This window comes from Gorilla gorilla, chromosome 7, assembly GCF_029281585.2.
Source record: "Gorilla gorilla gorilla isolate KB3781 chromosome 7, NHGRI_mGorGor1-v2.1_pri, whole genome shotgun sequence".
Lineage (NCBI taxonomy): Eukaryota > Metazoa > Chordata > Mammalia > Primates > Hominidae > Gorilla > Gorilla gorilla.
This window is the reverse complement of record NC_073231.2, coordinates 100024680-100042464: the sequence shown is the minus strand read 5'-3', so window position 1 is coordinate 100042464 and position 17785 is coordinate 100024680. Positions and strand designations below refer to the sequence as shown.

The window sequence follows — 17785 nt, the reverse complement described above, 5'->3', positions numbered from 1 at the left end:
CTCAGCAAGAGTCACAGGAAAGGGCAATGGCAGCCACAACTACCCTTTTTTTAAAATCAGGAAAATGGAAGCTTGACCACTGCCAGTGGACTTCCCCTCTCATTTCATGAACCAGAACTGGGCCACTTGGCCACCTTCCTAGCTGCAAGTGAGCCTGGGAAAGGGAACTTGGTTTACCAGTCTCTGTGGTGGGAGGAAGAAAAGGAGAGGGTTTGGCAGTAGCCCAGGGGCAGCAAATCTAAGGCCCTACCACAAATCTGAGAACAGTAGACCAAACTTCAAAGCCCCTGTGCTCTCATTCATTATTGCTTTTTTGCCAGACATCCAGCATCCAACTTAGTCAAGGTTCACCAGACTGAGGGATCTAGCATAAGATCTTTCTCTGATCACTGGCATATTGATGGCTTTTGGGTATTCCCAGCAGGGAGCAGTTTCCATGGCAAGAGTGTGCTTGCTCTCCCTAAATAACTGGAAAATAAATGGTTTTCCCCCAACCTAGTGGCACCTGGACATCTGTCCTGCATACCCAGTTCAGGGAGTGAGAAGACTTTTTACTCTTTTATTTTTATTGTCTAGCTCCAAAAACCATTGGCTTGCCACATCATGCTTCTGATTTCAATCTCTTTCACCCCTGATTTCCACAAATGGGAGACCCAAAGGCGTGCCCAGGAAGGAGAGAAGGCCAGCGTGGGGATGAGGCACTAAATCCCTGGTCCTAGAGGGTGCCCCAATGTGGCTGCATGACTGGCTGTCCCTTCCCGTGGGTGCCGACTCCATCTGCCTTCAGAGGTGCTGCTGTGGTGAGGGCTACAGTGATGCTCCCCATGTTCTGGGACTGGGAATGGTGGGAGTCACACTCTCATGCACATCTTCAGTGCAGCCCACCAGTTTTCCCTCCAGGTTGCCTTGGCTGTTTCACCCGCTCTGGTGGGTGCTGGTGCATAGAGACTGAGAGGGCCGGTTCCAGAGTTGCAGGTTCAAATCTTGCTTCCAGCCACTACCTGGGCGAATAATTTAACCTCTTTCGGTCTTAGTGTCATCACCTGTTAAACAAGGGTAACAATAGTAACTTTCTGCCAGAGTTGTTGTCAGGATTAAATGTGCTTAGGACAGAGCTCCACATGTACTAACTTAGCAAGTGTGAGCCACTCTTCTTACCATCCCAGCCACATTCACTACTACTCCAGTCTTGACTTGGGTGTCTGCAGAGCCTGCTTACCTTTCAAGTTTAGGGTCTTTGGATTTTGGAACCGTTGTGGGGCTACTGCTTAAAGTAAACATTTTGTACTTTTATTGTTTTTTTCTAAATGAATGTAAAGAGCTAATGAAATGTTAAAATAGTAAGCTTTGCTTAAAGTTATAGTTCAAATTCAGATTCAAATTTGGCTAAAACTTACCGTGTAACTGTGCCAAGCAAACTTTGTACTAAATACATCTATATTTTCTTTCTCCCCCTTATAAATTCAAAACACTAGAGTGCTGGCAATCTGCTGTAAATGTCTTTATAAAATAAAAAGAGTGGAGGGAGGTGTTTTATGAAGCTGGAGTAAAAACATATATAATTTAGAAGACAGTGTGGGATTGTGGAAGACCATGGGCTTTAGTTCAGTTAGGCCTGAGCATGTGTGCTGTGTTAACCTTTTTAAGCTTCATTTGTAATATGGGGATGTTAACATTCTTCTCATAGAGTGATTCTTCTCATCTCACATTCTTCTCAGATGTTTAAGAAAAGCAATGAAAAGGTTTGTAACAAGCTACTTTGACGTGGTAGAGCTTCAACAGCTATTACATCTTTCCTGTTTTGATCAGATTTCAGCCATGATAGAATCCTATGTTTCGTATATTGGTGCTGGAAGCCCTAATAAAATCAATGAGTGACACGGACACTTCATACAAGATGCTAATTTTCTCTTTCTTTTTTAACAGGCAACTGGATATGGCCAAGAGGGGAAGTTTAGTGGACCCCTGAAACCCATGACATTTTCTATTTATGAAGGCCAAGAACCGAGTCAAATTATATTCCAGGTAAAAGCTACCCTTGATTACTGTCCTCTTGATTTTGTATGCTCTCTTGGTGGACTTTTACTTCCTTATCTATTGTACAGCAGGAAATAAAATAAAGGTATGGCATTCTCATTATCAAGAATGATTTCAGAAGCTAAGTTAAACAGAGAGATGAGTGGCCTCAGTATCATAAGAATTGTACCTGACATTCTATTTGGACTTCCTCAGTCATCTCTGGGGCGAGTGCTCCCAGCCCTCTGCGGGGAGCTTGGTGGCTGCAGGCTCTGCCTCTCCCCTAGAGTAGAAAGGGAACCTGTCTCTGGAGAGGGGAATGACCATCCACCCTCGAGGCTGTCTGATCAATGAGCTTGCTGCTTCAAGTACTGGAAGATACGGCTTCTCTGGAGTCAGTGCTAGAATGAGCTTTCTGGCCAGAAGACTGCCTTTTCCTTACCACCTTCTCTGAGCCCCCACCTGGGCCATTGTCAAGGTGCACTGGGAGGTGAACGTTTTATTTAGTTAGATAACCATGAACAGTATCAGATGGAGGGGCAGTCTGCAGGTGGGAATAAGGGAAGGGACCTAAGTCCCATCTTAAGTGCTATTAAAGACACAGAAATAATCCTGGAAATGTAGTGGAGAAGGGGAAAACACTACTGTATTTACCAGACATCCCCTGAGAAAGTCACTTGGCCCTGAAGTGATTGGAGGATGCTGATGAGCCTTCTTGGGGGTACCCGTGACCCCTCCCCGTCCCCTGAACCAGGAAAGTGGCAGAGGTTGCTGAGCTACCTTCTAAGGCAAATGCCTTCCATTAACTGCCAAAAATTTACAGACGGCCCTCTGTATCTGTGGGTTCACGCATCAGCAAATTCAACCAACAAAGAATCAAATATATTTGGGAAAAACAATAAAAATGATACAAATTTAAAAATACAGTATAATAATCATTTACATAGCATTTCCATTGTATTAGGTATTATAAATAATCTAGAGATGGTTTAATGTATATGGGAGAATGCGAGTAGGTTCCATGACCATAATACACCACTTTATATAAGGGCCTTCAGTATCTGTGGATTTTGGTATCTGCGTGGGTCCAGGAATGAGCCCCCACCAATGCCAAGGGACAACTGTATTGTGCTGGACAGTTCCCCTCCACAGAGGAGAGGCTGAAAGCTATCTCTCTTCCCCTTTCTTTCATTGGTACCAGCTTAGGGCAAAGGGCCCCAGAGTAAGAGCTGGCAGGGGCATGCTTGCATGTCTATGCAGCCCGGTGAGGTAGGGTGTTATTAGGGGCCTCGACCTCTCCAGTCAGGGAAGTCAGGGCCTGAAGAAGCAGTGAATGTGTTGAGAGCTGGAGGTTGATGGGAATTAACTTGGTGAGGAAGGGAGGGAAGAAAGCTTAGAAGAGGCCCGGCAGGGATGGCTGCCCTCTGCCAGGAGAGGGCAGGAGACATACTGAGGACTAGCAGAAGGCCATGCAGGTAGGGAGGATGGAGCCAGGAGGAGCAGGTGGGAGAGGAGGCCACAGAGACAGGGAGGACCCTGACTCCTAAGGATCTTGAGTTTTTCTCAAAAGCAATGGAACTGAATCAAGACTCCATTGAGAAAAGGTCACTCTGGCTACAAACTAGAGGAGGAAAGAGAGGATTCAGGGAACTGGCTAGGAGACTCTGGCAGGGGCTCACGCAGAGTTGAATTACTTACTTTCTCTCACAGACTTTCTTTTATTAACCATGTACGGAGTGACTACTATGTATACCAGGTGCTCTGCTGGGTACTGGGGATATGGGATGACCCCGACTCCATCCCTGCTCCGGTGAGCTTACCAGCTAGTAAGAGAAAACTAACAAGGAAACAGACACATGCACTGAAGGTTCTCATGGGAGGCTGGTGGGATGTGGAGGGGGCAGAGGGTAAGCTAAGAAAGAGTGACTGATTTTTATTTGTTTGTTTATTTTTAATGGACAAAATTGCACATATTGTGTACAATGTGTTTTGAAGTATAGAGAGAAATGACTAAATCAAGCTAATTAACATATGCATTATCTCACTTATCTCTTTTTTGTGGTGAGAACACTTAAAATCTAAGAATGATCAATTTCGAACAAAGATGGTAGTAAGTGAACAGAAGAGGTTTCATTGACTCCTAAACTGAGTACTCAAAAACGAGCAGGTGCTCACAGTCAGGAAGCAGGTACAGAGTACAGGATGGGAAAAAGCATGGGGGTGTGCACTTGTCAAGAAAATGACAGCTGGCATGTGGGCCAGAGTCTAGAGTGGGAGACAGGATGCAGTCAAAGGTCTGCATGCCTGCGGAGGTCAGCACGGGCTGGACTGGCCCTTCGTCCTATAGCAGGCTGCAGGGTGCTGCTGGAGGGTTTCAACAAGGAAAACCGTAACTAGATTTGTGCTGTAGAAGCTTACTGTGTGATCACTCAGAGCATGAGCTGCAAGGGAGTGAGCCTAGAGGTTAAAAGGATTTTAGAAAACTGTTTTCAATAGTTCAACGGGAAGTGAGGGAGGCCCGGTTTGAGTAACTATAGAGGTCTGAATGTTGGTGTCCCCACAAAGTTCATATGTTGAAGCCTAATCTCCAATGTAATAATATCAAGAGTTAGGGTCTTTGGTGGATGATTAGATCATGAGGGCTCTACCTCTATGAATAGGATTAGTGCCCTTATAAAAGACGCTTGGGGGTGCCTGTTTGCCTCTTCTGCCATGTAAGGACACATGAAAGGTGCAATCTGTGAGGAGTGGGCCCTCACCAGACACTGAATCTGCTGGTTGGATTTCTCAGCCTTCAGAACTATGAGCGATAAACTTCTGTTGTTTATAAGTTACTGAATGAGCACAGGGGATGAGGGAACAGAAAGAAGGACAACTCTTAGGTCTCTGGCTTGCTTGACTGGGTAGTTAGTGGTGTCACTCAGTGAGAGAGAGAGAGAGTACAGCAAAAGATTTAGAGAAAAGTGAATGAGTTTTAGGCTTATTGATTTTAAGGTTATCTGTGGGGCAGCCAGGTGGAGAGGTCTCAGACAGTGTTAATATGGGTCAGGAGATACAGACTGGGGAGACTTCCTTATATAGGTGCCAATAGAGTGCTTGGATATGACATAGATACCTGTCTGTGGTGAGTTATCTCAACTGCTCTTAGGGGCTAGCCGAGTGATAAATGAAGCCATCTGGAAAAAAGAAAAACAACAGCCAAACAACAACAACAAAAAACAGATATGAGAAAAAAACCCAATTGCACAAATATGAAATCAAACACTTTCTCATACTTGTCTTTAGTATTTGGGACAAGAGGGAGTAGTGGGGACTGTGGCAAACTGAAAGTAAGTCAAAAGGGGATAGGCTTAATTTAGCTCCAGACGATTTTCACAAGTTAGAATTTGGGTACTACTGTACTAGATTTTATAATTTTCCTAGAAAAGGCATAAAATGTTATATTTATATAAAATTCACTGATGTAAAAAAATTGGCATAGTTTTTTTTAATTACAAACTAAACAAAACATATTTGTGAAACAAAGTTTGTGGCTACTTCTGAGATTTCTGTATGAAAAGACTTAAGGTCAAAATAGAGTAGGTGTTCTGTGAGTACAGGTCCACACTTCATTGAAGAGAATCAGGATTGTACATAGATGCAATCTTCAACTCACAAGCTTTACAACGGACAAACATCCAGACCTAGAAACTATTCAGTAGGATCATTCCAGAGTCTCTGGGGATACTAGCCAGTAAAAGTCATTCCTTGGGCTGCTCCACGTTTCTTTTTTTTTGTTTTGTTTTAGTTTTTCTGTTAGCCATGCTGCAAAGTTATCCCTTCTTGGCAGGAAATGATAGCCTGGTTATCATGGTTGAATGTTTCTTCTTTTCAGGGGTGTGTGTGTGTGTGTGTGTGTGTGTGTGTGTGTGTATATTGGGGTAGGGTGTGGGGTTGGGATGACAGAGTAGTGAGAGGAAGATGAAGGGGATTTTCTTTTTACAATCACAGAAGCTTCATGCCAGAAAACACACTGGGGAGTTTTGGTACAACTGCTTGTTTTAAAAATGGGGAAACTGAGGCTTAAGTTAGTTAATGGCAGAGCCAACAATAGAACACAGGTCTCCTGACTTCTAGTCAAGCACATTCTGCTCTCTCTGTCTTTGTACGTGGAAAGAATGCAGCAAACCCAGCCTTGGTAAGATGTGCTCGGAGCTCTTTGCTTCAGTGGTGGGGAGGAGGTAGGTGTACAGATCCTCTCATCCAGCACCTGGACCTACGGAGGCATGAAGAACACTCATTGCCCCATGAGGTTGGTTCTTGGGTTTTTAATATGTCCTCAAAAATAAAATGAACTGAACCACCACACACTTCTTTCATTGTGGATTTTCAACTAGTGCCAGCTCTGTACTCACCAGGGGCTTCCAGATCATCAGACAGTGTGATATAAATCTGAGAGAGGTCTTTTTTTTCTCATTTTAAATAAGATGTCACCCTAAAAATTCATGCCTCTAAAATTCAGTAGTTTTTAGTATCTAAAAAGATGTGCAAATATCACTGCTATCTAATTACAGAATATTACCATCAGCCTCCAGAGAAATCCTATGCCTATTAATAGTCACTCTCCAGCCTCCACTCCCCTCAGCCTTGGGCAACCACTAATCTACTCTTGATCTCTATAGATTTGCCTGTTCTAGACATTTCATGTAAATGGAATCATACAACATATGGCCTTTTATGTATGACTTCTTTTATGTACCATAGTGTTTTAAACATTCATCCATGTTGGTAACATGAACCAGAACTCCATTCCTTTTTATGACTGAGTGATATTCCATCACCTGGATATATCACATTTTGGATATCCATGTGTCAATTGATGGATATTTGTTTTTTCATTTACGGCTATAATGAATAATGCTGCTATGGCTATTCATGTACAACTTTTTATGAGGACATGTTTTCGATTCTCTTGGACACACACACACACACACACACACACACACTCACTAGCAGGACTGCTGGGTCAAAGTTAATTCTGTTTAAACTTTTGAGAAACCACGAACTGTTCTCCAAAGCAGCTGAACCATTTTACATTTTCACCAGCAATGTATGAGTTCCAATTTCTCCATATCCTTAGCACTTGTTATTATCTGTCTTTTTTTTTTTTTTTTTAATTATAGCTATCCTAGTGGTTGTGAAGTGGTATTTCTTTGTGGTTTTGGTTTATATTTCCCTAATGACTGATGTTGAGTATTTTTTCATGGGGCAATTGACTATTCATATATCTTCTTGGGAGAGATGTCTATTCAAATCCTTTGCCTACTTTTAATCAGGTTATTTGTCTTTTTATTGTTGTAAGAATTATTTACATATTCCGTATACAAGTTCTCTCCCTTATCAGATATGATTTGCAGCAAGTATTTTCTCACATTCTATAAGTTATCTTTTCACTTTCTTGGTAGTGTCCTTTGAAGCACAAATGCTTTGAATTTCGATGAAGTCCAATTTATATTGTTATTGTTATTTGTACTTTTGATGTCATATCTAAGAAACCATTTCCTCATTCGGGGTCATAAAGATTTATGTCTATGCTTTCTTCTCAGAGTTTTATAGTTTTAGTTTTTCTATTTAGGTCTTTGATCCATTTTGAGTTAGTTTTGTGTATGGTATGGGGTAAGGGTCCAACTTCATTCTTTTGCATGTGGATATCCAGTTGTTCTAGCACCATTTATTGAAAACACAATTCTTTCCCCCACTGAATTTAGCATCCTCATCAGAAATCAATTGAATTGTTTCTGGACTCCCACTATGATTCCATTGATCTATATATGTTTATGCCAGTACTGCATTATCTGGAACTACACCTTTGTAGTCAATTTTGAAATTAGAGAATGTTAAGTCTTCCTACTTTGTTGTTGGCTATTCTGAGTCTCCTGTAGTTCCATATGAATTTTAGGATCGGCCTGTAAATTCTACAAACAAGGCAGCTGTAATTTTGATAGGGATTGTATTGAATCAGTAGATAAACTTGGGAAGTATTGCCATCTTAATAGCATTAGATTTTTAAATCTGTAAACACTAGGTGTCTTTCCATTTATTTAGAACTTGTTTAATTTCTTTCAACAGTGTTTTGTAGTTTCCATTTTATAAGCTTCATATTTCTTTGCTTAAGTTTATTCTGAGATATGTTATTCTTTTTGTTGTGGTTGTAAATGGAATTTTAAAAATATCATTTTTGGGTTGCTATTTGCTAATGGTTAGAAAGATTGATTTTTGTTTATTGATCTTTTATCCTGAAACCTTATAATACTTGTTTCTTAGCTGTAATAGTTTTTTTAGGTTCCTTAGAATTTTCCCTATATAAAATCATGGCATCTGTGAATAGTGATAGTTTTATTTTTTTATTTCCAATCTTTATGCCTTTTATTTCTTGTTCTTGCCTAATTCCCCTTACTAGAATCCCTAGTACAATGTTAAATAGAAGTGGCAAGATTGAGTATCCTTGTCTTGTTTCTGATCTTATGGGGAAAGCTTTCAGTCTTTCACCATTAAGTGCAATGTTAGCTGTGGGGCTTACTTAGGTGTCCTTATTATGCTGAGAAGTCACCTTCTATTCCTGGTGTGTTGAGTGTTTTTATCATGAAAGGATGATGGATTTTGTCAAATGATTTGCTGCCTCTATTGAAATATGTGGTTTTTGTCCTTAATTCTATCAATATGGGGTACTACCTTAATTGACCTTCATAGATTGAACCAGCTTTGTATTCTGGTATAATTTCCGCTTGGTAATGGTATATAATACTTTTCATATGTTGCTGGATTCAGTTTGCTAGTATTTCATTGGAAAATTTTGTGCCTATATTCAAAAGAGACATTAGTCTGAAGTTTTCTTGCATTGACTTTTTTCTGGTTTGGGTATCAGGATATTGGCCTCATAGAATGAATTGAATTAAGTGTTCCTTACTCTTCTAGTTTTGGAAGAATTTCTGAAGGTTTGATGTTAATTCTTCTTTACATGTTAGGTACAATTCACTAGTGAAGCCATCTGGTTCTGGGCTTTTTTGTGTGTGGAAATTTTTTGATTACTAATACAATCCCTGTTATAGTTCTATTCAGATTTTCTATGTGTTCTTGAATCAGTTTTAGTAGTTTTTGTTGGTCTAGAAATTTGTCCATTTGATCTAGGTTGTCTAATTTGTGGGAAAACAATTGTTCACAATATTCTTTTTAATACTTTTTGTTTCTATAAGGTTGGTAGTAGTCTTCTTATATTCCTGATTCTAGTTATTTGAATCTTACCTCATTTTTCTTGATCAGTCCAGCCAAAAGTTTGTCACTTTTGTGGATCTTTTCAAATAATCAACTCTGGTTTTGTTGACTTTTCTCCTGTGCTCTTATATTCTCCATTTCATTAATTTCCACTCTGATCTTTGTTATTTTCTTCTGCTTGCTTTGCTATTCTTCTTTTTCTTGTTTTTCTTTTCTTTTTTTTTTTTCTAAGTAGAAGATTAGGTTCTTTGGGATATTTCATCTTTGTAAAGTATGAACATTTACAGTGATAGATTTTCCTCTAATTACTGCTTTATCTGCATCCCATAAGATTTGGCATGCTGTGTTTCATTTTCATTTACATCAAAGTATTTTCTAATTTCCCTTTTGATTTCTTCTTTGATCTTTGGTTTTTAGAGTATATTGTTATTTTACATATTAGTGATTTTCCCAAATTTCCTTATATTGTTTTTAATTGTATTCAATTGTCAAATACTTTGTATAACTTCAATCCCTTTAAATTTATTGAGACTTGCTTATGGTCTAACATATAACCTCTCCTGGAGAATGTTCCATGTGACTGGCTTTTGTTGGATGGAGTGTTGGGTGTTTGTTAGCTTCTAATTGGTTTATAGTATTGTTCAAGTCTTCTGTTTCCTTGTTGATTTTCTATTCTATTATTTAAAGTAAAGTCTTGAAATCTTCAATTATTACTGTTGAATTATTTAATTTCCTTTCCATTCTGTCAGCTTTTCTTTCATGTGTTTTGAGGTCCATTATTAGGTGCATATATGTTTATAATTGCTATGGTTTCTTGATGGATTGACCCTCATATCATTGTAGAATATCCCATTTTGTCTCTGAAAATTTTGTTTTAAAGTCTGTTTTGTCTGATAGTAGTATAGGTTAATTTTATCCTCATTTTGAAGGACAGTTTTGTTAGATTTACAGTTCTTACTTGGCCACTCTTTTTCTTTCAGCACTTTGTTTTTTTTTTTTTTTGGTTGGTTGGTTTGTTTGCTTGTTTTTGTTTGAGACAGAGTCTCACTCTGTCCTCCAGGCTGGAGTGCAGTGGCACAATCTCGGCTCACTGCAAGCTCCGCCTTCTGGGTTCACGCTATTCTCCTGCCTCAGCCTCCCAAGTAGCTGGGACTACAGACGCCCACCACCACGCCCGGCTAATTTTTTGTATTTTTAGTAGAGATGGGGTTTCACCGTGTTAGCCAGGAAGGTCTTGATCTCCTAACCTCATGACTGCCCACCTCAGCCTCCCAAAGTGCTGGAATTACAGGCGTGAGCCACCACACCCGGCCTCTTTTAGCACTTTGAATGTGTCATTCCACTGCCTTCTGATCTCCATGGAAAATTAGCTGTTAATTTTATTGAGGATCCTTTACATGTGATGAGTCTATGCACTTTTAAGATTCTCTATCTTTCAAATGTTTATGATGTGACTAAGTTTGGATTTCTTTGAGTTTATTCTATTTGGAGTTCATAGTGATTGTTGGATATATAGATTCATGTTTTTCTTAAATTTGTGAAGTTTTGGGTCATTCTGTCTTCAAATAATCTTTTTTTCCCCCTTTTTCCTTTCCTTCTGGAACTTTTATTATGTATGTGTTTTTCTGCTTGATGGTGTTTCACTGGTCTCTGGGAATCTATTCATTTTTGTTCATTTTTTTTCTTTCAGTAATCTCTATTAATCTATTTTCAAGTTCACAAATTCTTTCTTTTGCTAGCTCAAATCTGCTTTTGAACACCCTCTTATGAATGTTTCCTTTCAGTTATCATCCTTGTCAACTGTAGAATTTCTATTTTAAAAATTTCTATTTTTAATCAATATTCTATATCTGATGAGGCATTGTTTTCAAACTTTAATTCTTTAGAGATGATTTCCTTTAGTTTTTGAATCTATCTAAAATAGATTTTTAAAAATCTTTAGTAAATCCAACATCTGGGCTTCCTCAGGGACAGTTTCTATTGACTTTTTAATATTTTTGTACATTTCATAATTTGTTGAAAACCAAACATTTTAAATAATGTGTTGTGGCAACTCTAGAAATCATATATATTTCTTTTCCTGGAGTTGGTTGTTGATGCTGTTTGTTTGCTTAGTGACTTTCCATAATGAATTCTGTAAAGTCTGTATTCTTTGTCATGTCTGGCCACTGAAGTCTCTGCTCAGTTAGCTTAGTGTTCAGCTAATGACTAGATAGAGATTTCCTTAAATGCCTTAAGCCAGTAAGTCTCCTGGTATTTACCAAGGGGCACTGTGTGCATGTTGGGACACAACCTTCAACTATGTGGCAGGCAGTTTACAACTCTGCCTTCGCCTTCACTTTCTGCTTATGCAGAGCCTCCAACTCAGCCAGAGGTGAGGGATTAGGGCCTTCTCAGGTCTTTCCCAGGCATGCACACAGCCCTGCTCATGAGAGTGGCCTTGTAGATTGCCAGGAATATATTAGAGATTTTCAAAGACCCTTATGGACATCTCATTTCCCAGCTTTCCCTTTTAAGCGTTTTGGTCAGCTGCTTCTTTGCTTCAACTGTTATCACAGCCTCAGGCAGCTGCAAAGTTGAACAATTGCTAATGGTTGTTTTCAACAAATGCCCCAGGGGAAAAATTGTGTGTGGTGTGTGAATTGTGAGTCAGGTCAAATGAAGATAAGCGTTGTAAGTAGATGTTCCCAGGGAAATGCCAACAGGATAGATAATGATAGTTCTCTGGTGATGGAGCTTTTGGGAAGCTACAAACGCTTCTCACCCTCTCCATGGTACTGTGGTATGAGGCTGTTGCTTTCAAGGCTACTTCAGATCTTAGGAAAGGACCGTGGGATTAGGGTGCATTAAAACACCACAAAGCTTAGTTTTTTTTTTTTTTAATAAACATTCCTTGGATTTTGCAAGCATCTGGTTAATTTCCCATATTCTGAAAAAGATGATATTTACAATTTTTGCCAGTGTTCTCATTGCTTTTATGGAGGAGCAGTTTTCTGCAGGCCCTTACTCCACCTTTCTCACTGATGTCCAGGTCTTTTTCTGAAAACACAAAATAGCAACATGTTCATTTATTATATAAACAATATAATATCAACAAGCAAACATGCACAAAAACTTTTTAACTTATAATCTTACCCATTTAACACATCAACTCTTCTTATATTTTAAATTCCATTTCTTACCTACTGACATGAATTCTTTTGGTACCGTAACAGTCTAGATTTACTCTCAAATTTACTTCTGTTACTTTACATCATTGTTTCTTATGTTTCTTCATAATTTGTAGAATGAACATTTTAATGATTAATATTCTGTCAAGTTCATGTGCCATAATAATTTCACTGTCCTTTTTTTTGACCATTTAGGAGTTTTCAATCTTACTGGTATTATAAATAAAGTTACTTTCACTACAAGCATGTACTTGTTTGAAGAAATATTTCCTTAGGGTTAATTATGTATAGTAATGTTTGCTATCAAAGGGTACAAACATTTTATGCCTCAAGTTATTTCCAAAAGGATTATATGAATTTATATTTCCATCAACAATGTTTCTTTATATCCATACTAACTTTGATATTGCTTTTAATTTAATAAAAATATATAAAAGTATACTAAAACTTAAGGTTGAACAGCTTTTATGTTTTCTTAGTTTTATGTGAGTTTTCTGTTGCTGTGGTCTTAAAAGTGATATAGCCATATCTATGAATATGGTGGTCTGTATTTTCTCCACTTCTGAAAAAGTAATAGATTATCATATAGCATTTGCATTAAGTTAAAGCCACTTATAAATTGTTTTCCTTAACATTAACATGTCTATTAATCTTTGTCACAATTTTTAGAAGTGCTAAATGACATATTTTATCCTAGAGAGAAAGCTACCCTTTTAATGCTTCTTAGAAGCTAGTAATGTCATAGATTTCAGATATTACCAAAAAGTCTCTTTTAACCCCAGCTATAATTTAAAGCATCAATGACTTTTGTCAATGTATTGAATAATAGTATACAGTCTCTTGAGGAAAATGTATGTTAAATGTTACACAGTTATTGTGCAAACAAACTTTTAGAAGGTACCACTTTAAAAGTTGAGGATTTCTTATTTAGTAATTGAACCAATGAAAATTTTACCTGAAGTTGGTGACTTTCTACAAATTCCACAACATTGTTTTTTCCCTTACAACTTAATCTGTTTTTTGCTTTTTCCCCAGTTTAAGGCCAATCCTCCTGCTGTGACTTTTGAACTAACTGGGGAGACAGACAACATATTTGTAATAGAACAGGAGGGACTTCTGTATTACAACAGAGCCTTGGACAGGGAAACAAGATCTACTCACAACCTCCAGGTAAATTGATACCAGGTGAAGGGATCTAACTCCAACCTCTCTGAGCACCCTTTGTTCTGGAAGTATGGCTGGCACCTTCCTTCCTTGCACAGAATCCAGTTACAGCTTTCCTTACATTAATGGGACGCTTTGCAATCCTCACATGTCCATTTCTTACCAACTACAGAGGGGTGTGGCAAACATATCCTTTTCCTTAGGCTTTTTAACCAGCGTAACCCCACTTACATTGCCAGGACCCTCTGATGGCATTACTTATCCAAGTAAGACCATGCTTAGGTACTTGGATCAAAAGTAAGCACATCTCTGATACTTCAATGGTATCTGCCTGTGGCTGTTGCATTGGCTTGGGACCCATGAAGAAGGCTGTATCGGTGCTGGGATGGAGCTCCTTTGGGCGTTGGAAGAAGCAGAGGGAACCAGTAGCCAGAAGCTGACTAAAAAGACCCTTCTCCCTCTCTTTCTCCTTTAGTTTTCACCGTTGGTATCTGAATACCAAGGAAAGTCAGAGAGCCTACTATGGAAAAAAGAGTGAGATAAAAGCTTTCTGTCTGGTACTTCTGCTGCAGGCCTTGCAGGCTGACCGCCATAATGGCTCTGGAAGAGAACACAACACTTTCATATTCTCAGGGGTCACAGTGCTCTTGTTTCATGGACTTCAGCCATCCAGAACAGACACATGTTCAGTGTCCAGAACACCCTGCTGATAGAAAGTCACCATCATGATTAGCCAGGCTTAACTGATACAATCCCTATTTTAGCATTTCCCAATTTGGCCTTTTGTGAGTTCTTTCTCTCCTACAGTCACCAGGCCATTGGTTCTTTGAGTTCTAATTTCCTTCAAGTGATTTTTGGGCATGTGACATGAAGTTCAGTCTCACCAACATGGTTTCCTTTTCCTCAACATCAGGTTGCAGCCCTGGACGCTAATGGAATTATAGTGGAGGGTCCAGTCCCTATCACCATAGAAGTGAAGGACATCAACGACAATCGACCCACGTTTCTCCAGTCAAAGTACGAAGGCTCAGTAAGGCAGAACTCTCGCCCAGGTAACAGGCAGGGGCCAGAGATATTTATGGAAAGATGGAAGGGTGTCAGGTGGAAGGGGCAGACTTGTGTGGCTAATAGCTGCAGCTGTCACTCAATAAGCACTATCTTACCTACATTTCACACTGATTTGGGAGTTGTTTCACTATCTCTATTGCTCCAGAGCATGGTCTCTCAGTGCAGCACTACGTATTGACATCTTGGGTCTGATAATTCTTTTTTTGGTCAGAGGCTATTCTGTGCCTTGTAGGATGATTGGCAGCATCCCCCTGACCTCTATCCACTATGTGCCCCCCTGCCAAGTTGTGGCAATAAAAATGTCTCCAGGCATTGCCAAATATCCTCTGGTGGGTGGAGGGCACAAAATCCCAGCACTTTGGGAGGCTGAGGTGGGGGGATCACTTCAGCCAGGAGTTTGAGAACAGCCTGGGAGTTTGAGACCAGCCTGGGCAACAAAGTGAGATCCTGTCTCTATAAAAAATAATAAAGTTTGCCAGGTGTGGTGGTGCATGCCTGTAGTCCTAGCTACTTGGGAGGCTGAGGTGGCACAATCACTTGGTCCCAGGAGATTGAGGCTGCAGTAAGTCGTGATCACACTATTGCATTTGGTCTGGGCAACAGAGTGAGATTCTGTCTCAAAAATTACCCCCAGTTGAAAAACGCTTTTCTAGGGTGATCTTTAAGATACCTCAGAGCTCTAGAACACTCTAGAAAGGTAAGCTTACTCCCCTGTATCTTCTCAGGAACCTCCATTGATATTGTCACTGGTGGTTTCCAGCTCTTTTCTTCTCTTACATCCCATCTGTGGCTCAGCCCTTCTCTATGCTGCATTGACCTTCTACCTTTCACTTCCACAAAAGCCCTTCATTAAGCCCTTCATTAAGACCTTCACTAAGGCGTGAGTGTGTCCAGCAGGCACCTAGGAAGGAGCATCACCTCCTAACAGTTGCACACAACATAAATGAATATTAGACTTCAGAGTTCTCAGAAATATGGTTTATCTATCAACATTTACTGTATTAGAAATTTTAAAGATATTCATTTAAAATAATACTAATCAAGACTTGGGGCCATTTGCATCATCCCACCATCAAGCTTCTTCCTTCTCTTTCTTCAATGCCTGCCTCCGAGAATTCCAGGAAAAAATTCACTTCAGTTTATTATGTGGAGTGATGTCCCTGTCACTGAAGCTGCATACCAAAGACTCACACAGACTCTGCTAAACGTGTAGCCTCCAGGCCGTACCTTTTCTCTCTTCACTAATAGAATCTGCTAGAGAAATGGCTCTCAAACTTTTTGGTTTCAGGACTTGTATATTCTCTTAAAATTTACTAAGGACTCCAGAGAACTTTTAGACACGTGGGTTATATCCAGTGGTGTCCTGGTAAAGGCTTAACAGCTATTTTTCTAGGGGGACAAAGCTCTGATTTGTAGAATTTTCCAGTTTCCATGTTGCAAATACTCCTACCATGGCCTATTTCAAGTGACCATTGGTATTAATAATTGACACACAAAATTTCTGAAAATTCAACAACTGAGTCTCATGAGCTGTCTCTAGTACATCACTGGTTATATCTATCAACATTTACTGTATTAGAAATTTTAAAAAATTATTAATTCATTTAAAATAACACTAATCAACATGTTTTAATGAAAAATAATTGATTTTAAAGACAAAAATAGTAAGAAAAATGGCATCGTGTTAATCTTTGCAAATCTCTTTAATGTCTGGATTAGTAGAAAATGCTTGGATTCTCATGTCTGTTTCTACATTCATTCTCTTGCCATGTGCTAGTTTGGTTGAAATATATGAAGGAAAATTAGCCTCACACAGATATGCAGTTGGACAAGAGAGGAATATTTTAATAGTATTTTCAGATAACTGGACATTCTTTAGTACTATACCCAAACTCAATAAATTGTGGTTTCTTAAAGATTAGTTGCAAAGTGAAATCAATATTAATACCATATTTTCCATTCTTTTACACTAAAATTCATTAAATTATCTTGTACTTTAAATGGGTCTTTTACAGAAACATGACCTTTAGCTTTACAGAGCACTTGAACAGTTTCAGGGACCCTTAGAGGTTCTCGGACCAGACCTTGAGAAACCTTATTTTAGGGAAGGGGGGGAGTGGGATAAATATTTATTTCCCCACTGGTGTGAATTGTCATACCTTTCCCTATTATATCTCCACTTTTTAGATGGAAAAAGTAGCTATGGTTGGTTTGGGTTTCAATTAATATCTTTTTTTTTTTTCTGGGTACGTTTTGTTAAACAGGAAAGCCCTTCTTGTACGTCAATGCCACAGACCTGGATGATCCGGCCACTCCCAATGGCCAGCTTTATTACCAGATTGTCATCCAGCTTCCCATGATCAACAATGTCATGTACTTTCAGATCAACAACAAAACGGGAGCCATCTCTCTTACCCGAGAGGGTAAGTTCAGGGGTGCCCTGGTAGGACTGTCTCGGTCAGAAAAAGGGAGTTTGGTCTGTCTCTTCCAGAGACACTTCCTGTTCCCTTCTCCCCTACTTCTCACAGGATCTCAGGAATTGAATCCTGCTAAGAATCCTTCCTATAATCTGGTGATCTCAGTGAAGGACATGGGAGGCCAGAGTGAGAATTCCTTCAGTGATACCACATCTGTGGATATCATAGTGACAGAGAATATTTGGAAAGCACCAAAACCTGTGGAGATGGTGGAAAACTCAACTGATCCTCACCCCATCAAAATCACTCAGGTAGTACCCAAGCCCAAGTAACACTGAGAGCCAACTAGATAAATGGCTTCACTTTGTAGAGACCCACCCTCACAGTCTTCACTGATACACTTATTAGATACCTTTTTCATAGCATGATTATAAAGCAAATTATCTAGCCTCTGGCCCTGAGTCACTGGACTTGACCGTGCATCATGGGCAGGCAACTTGGATGCAGATATTATGTTAGGCCGTTTTTGTATTGCTATAAAGAAATACCTGAGGTGGGGAATTCGTAAAGAAAAGTTTAATTGGTGCATGGTTTTGCAGGCTGTTCAAGCGTGGCTCCAGCATCTGCTTCTGTTGAGGGCCTTGGGAAAATTACGATCATGGCAGAAGGCAAAGGGGGAGCAGGAGCATCATATGACGA

General features: G+C 39.5%; 1 protein-coding gene across 2 annotated transcripts in view; it reads left to right on the top strand.

Annotated features, from left to right (window-relative positions):
* CDH17 (cadherin 17) overlaps nucleotides 1-17785 on the top strand; it is a 65524-nt gene that overhangs the window by 3504 nt on the left and 44235 nt on the right. The window contains exons 2-6 of one of the 2 annotated variants that reach the window (XM_055349397.2): nucleotides 1927-2025; nucleotides 13473-13607; nucleotides 14515-14653; nucleotides 16934-17092; nucleotides 17198-17397. In XM_055349397.2, coding sequence (XP_055205372.2) covers nucleotides 1927-2025; nucleotides 13473-13607; nucleotides 14515-14653; nucleotides 16934-17092; nucleotides 17198-17397 — 732 coding nt within the window. Of the gene's footprint in view, nucleotides 1-1926; nucleotides 2026-13472; nucleotides 13608-14514; nucleotides 14654-16933; nucleotides 17093-17197; nucleotides 17398-17785 lie in introns of those variants that run through there. The other variant, XM_055349398.2, reaches the window with a different exon arrangement.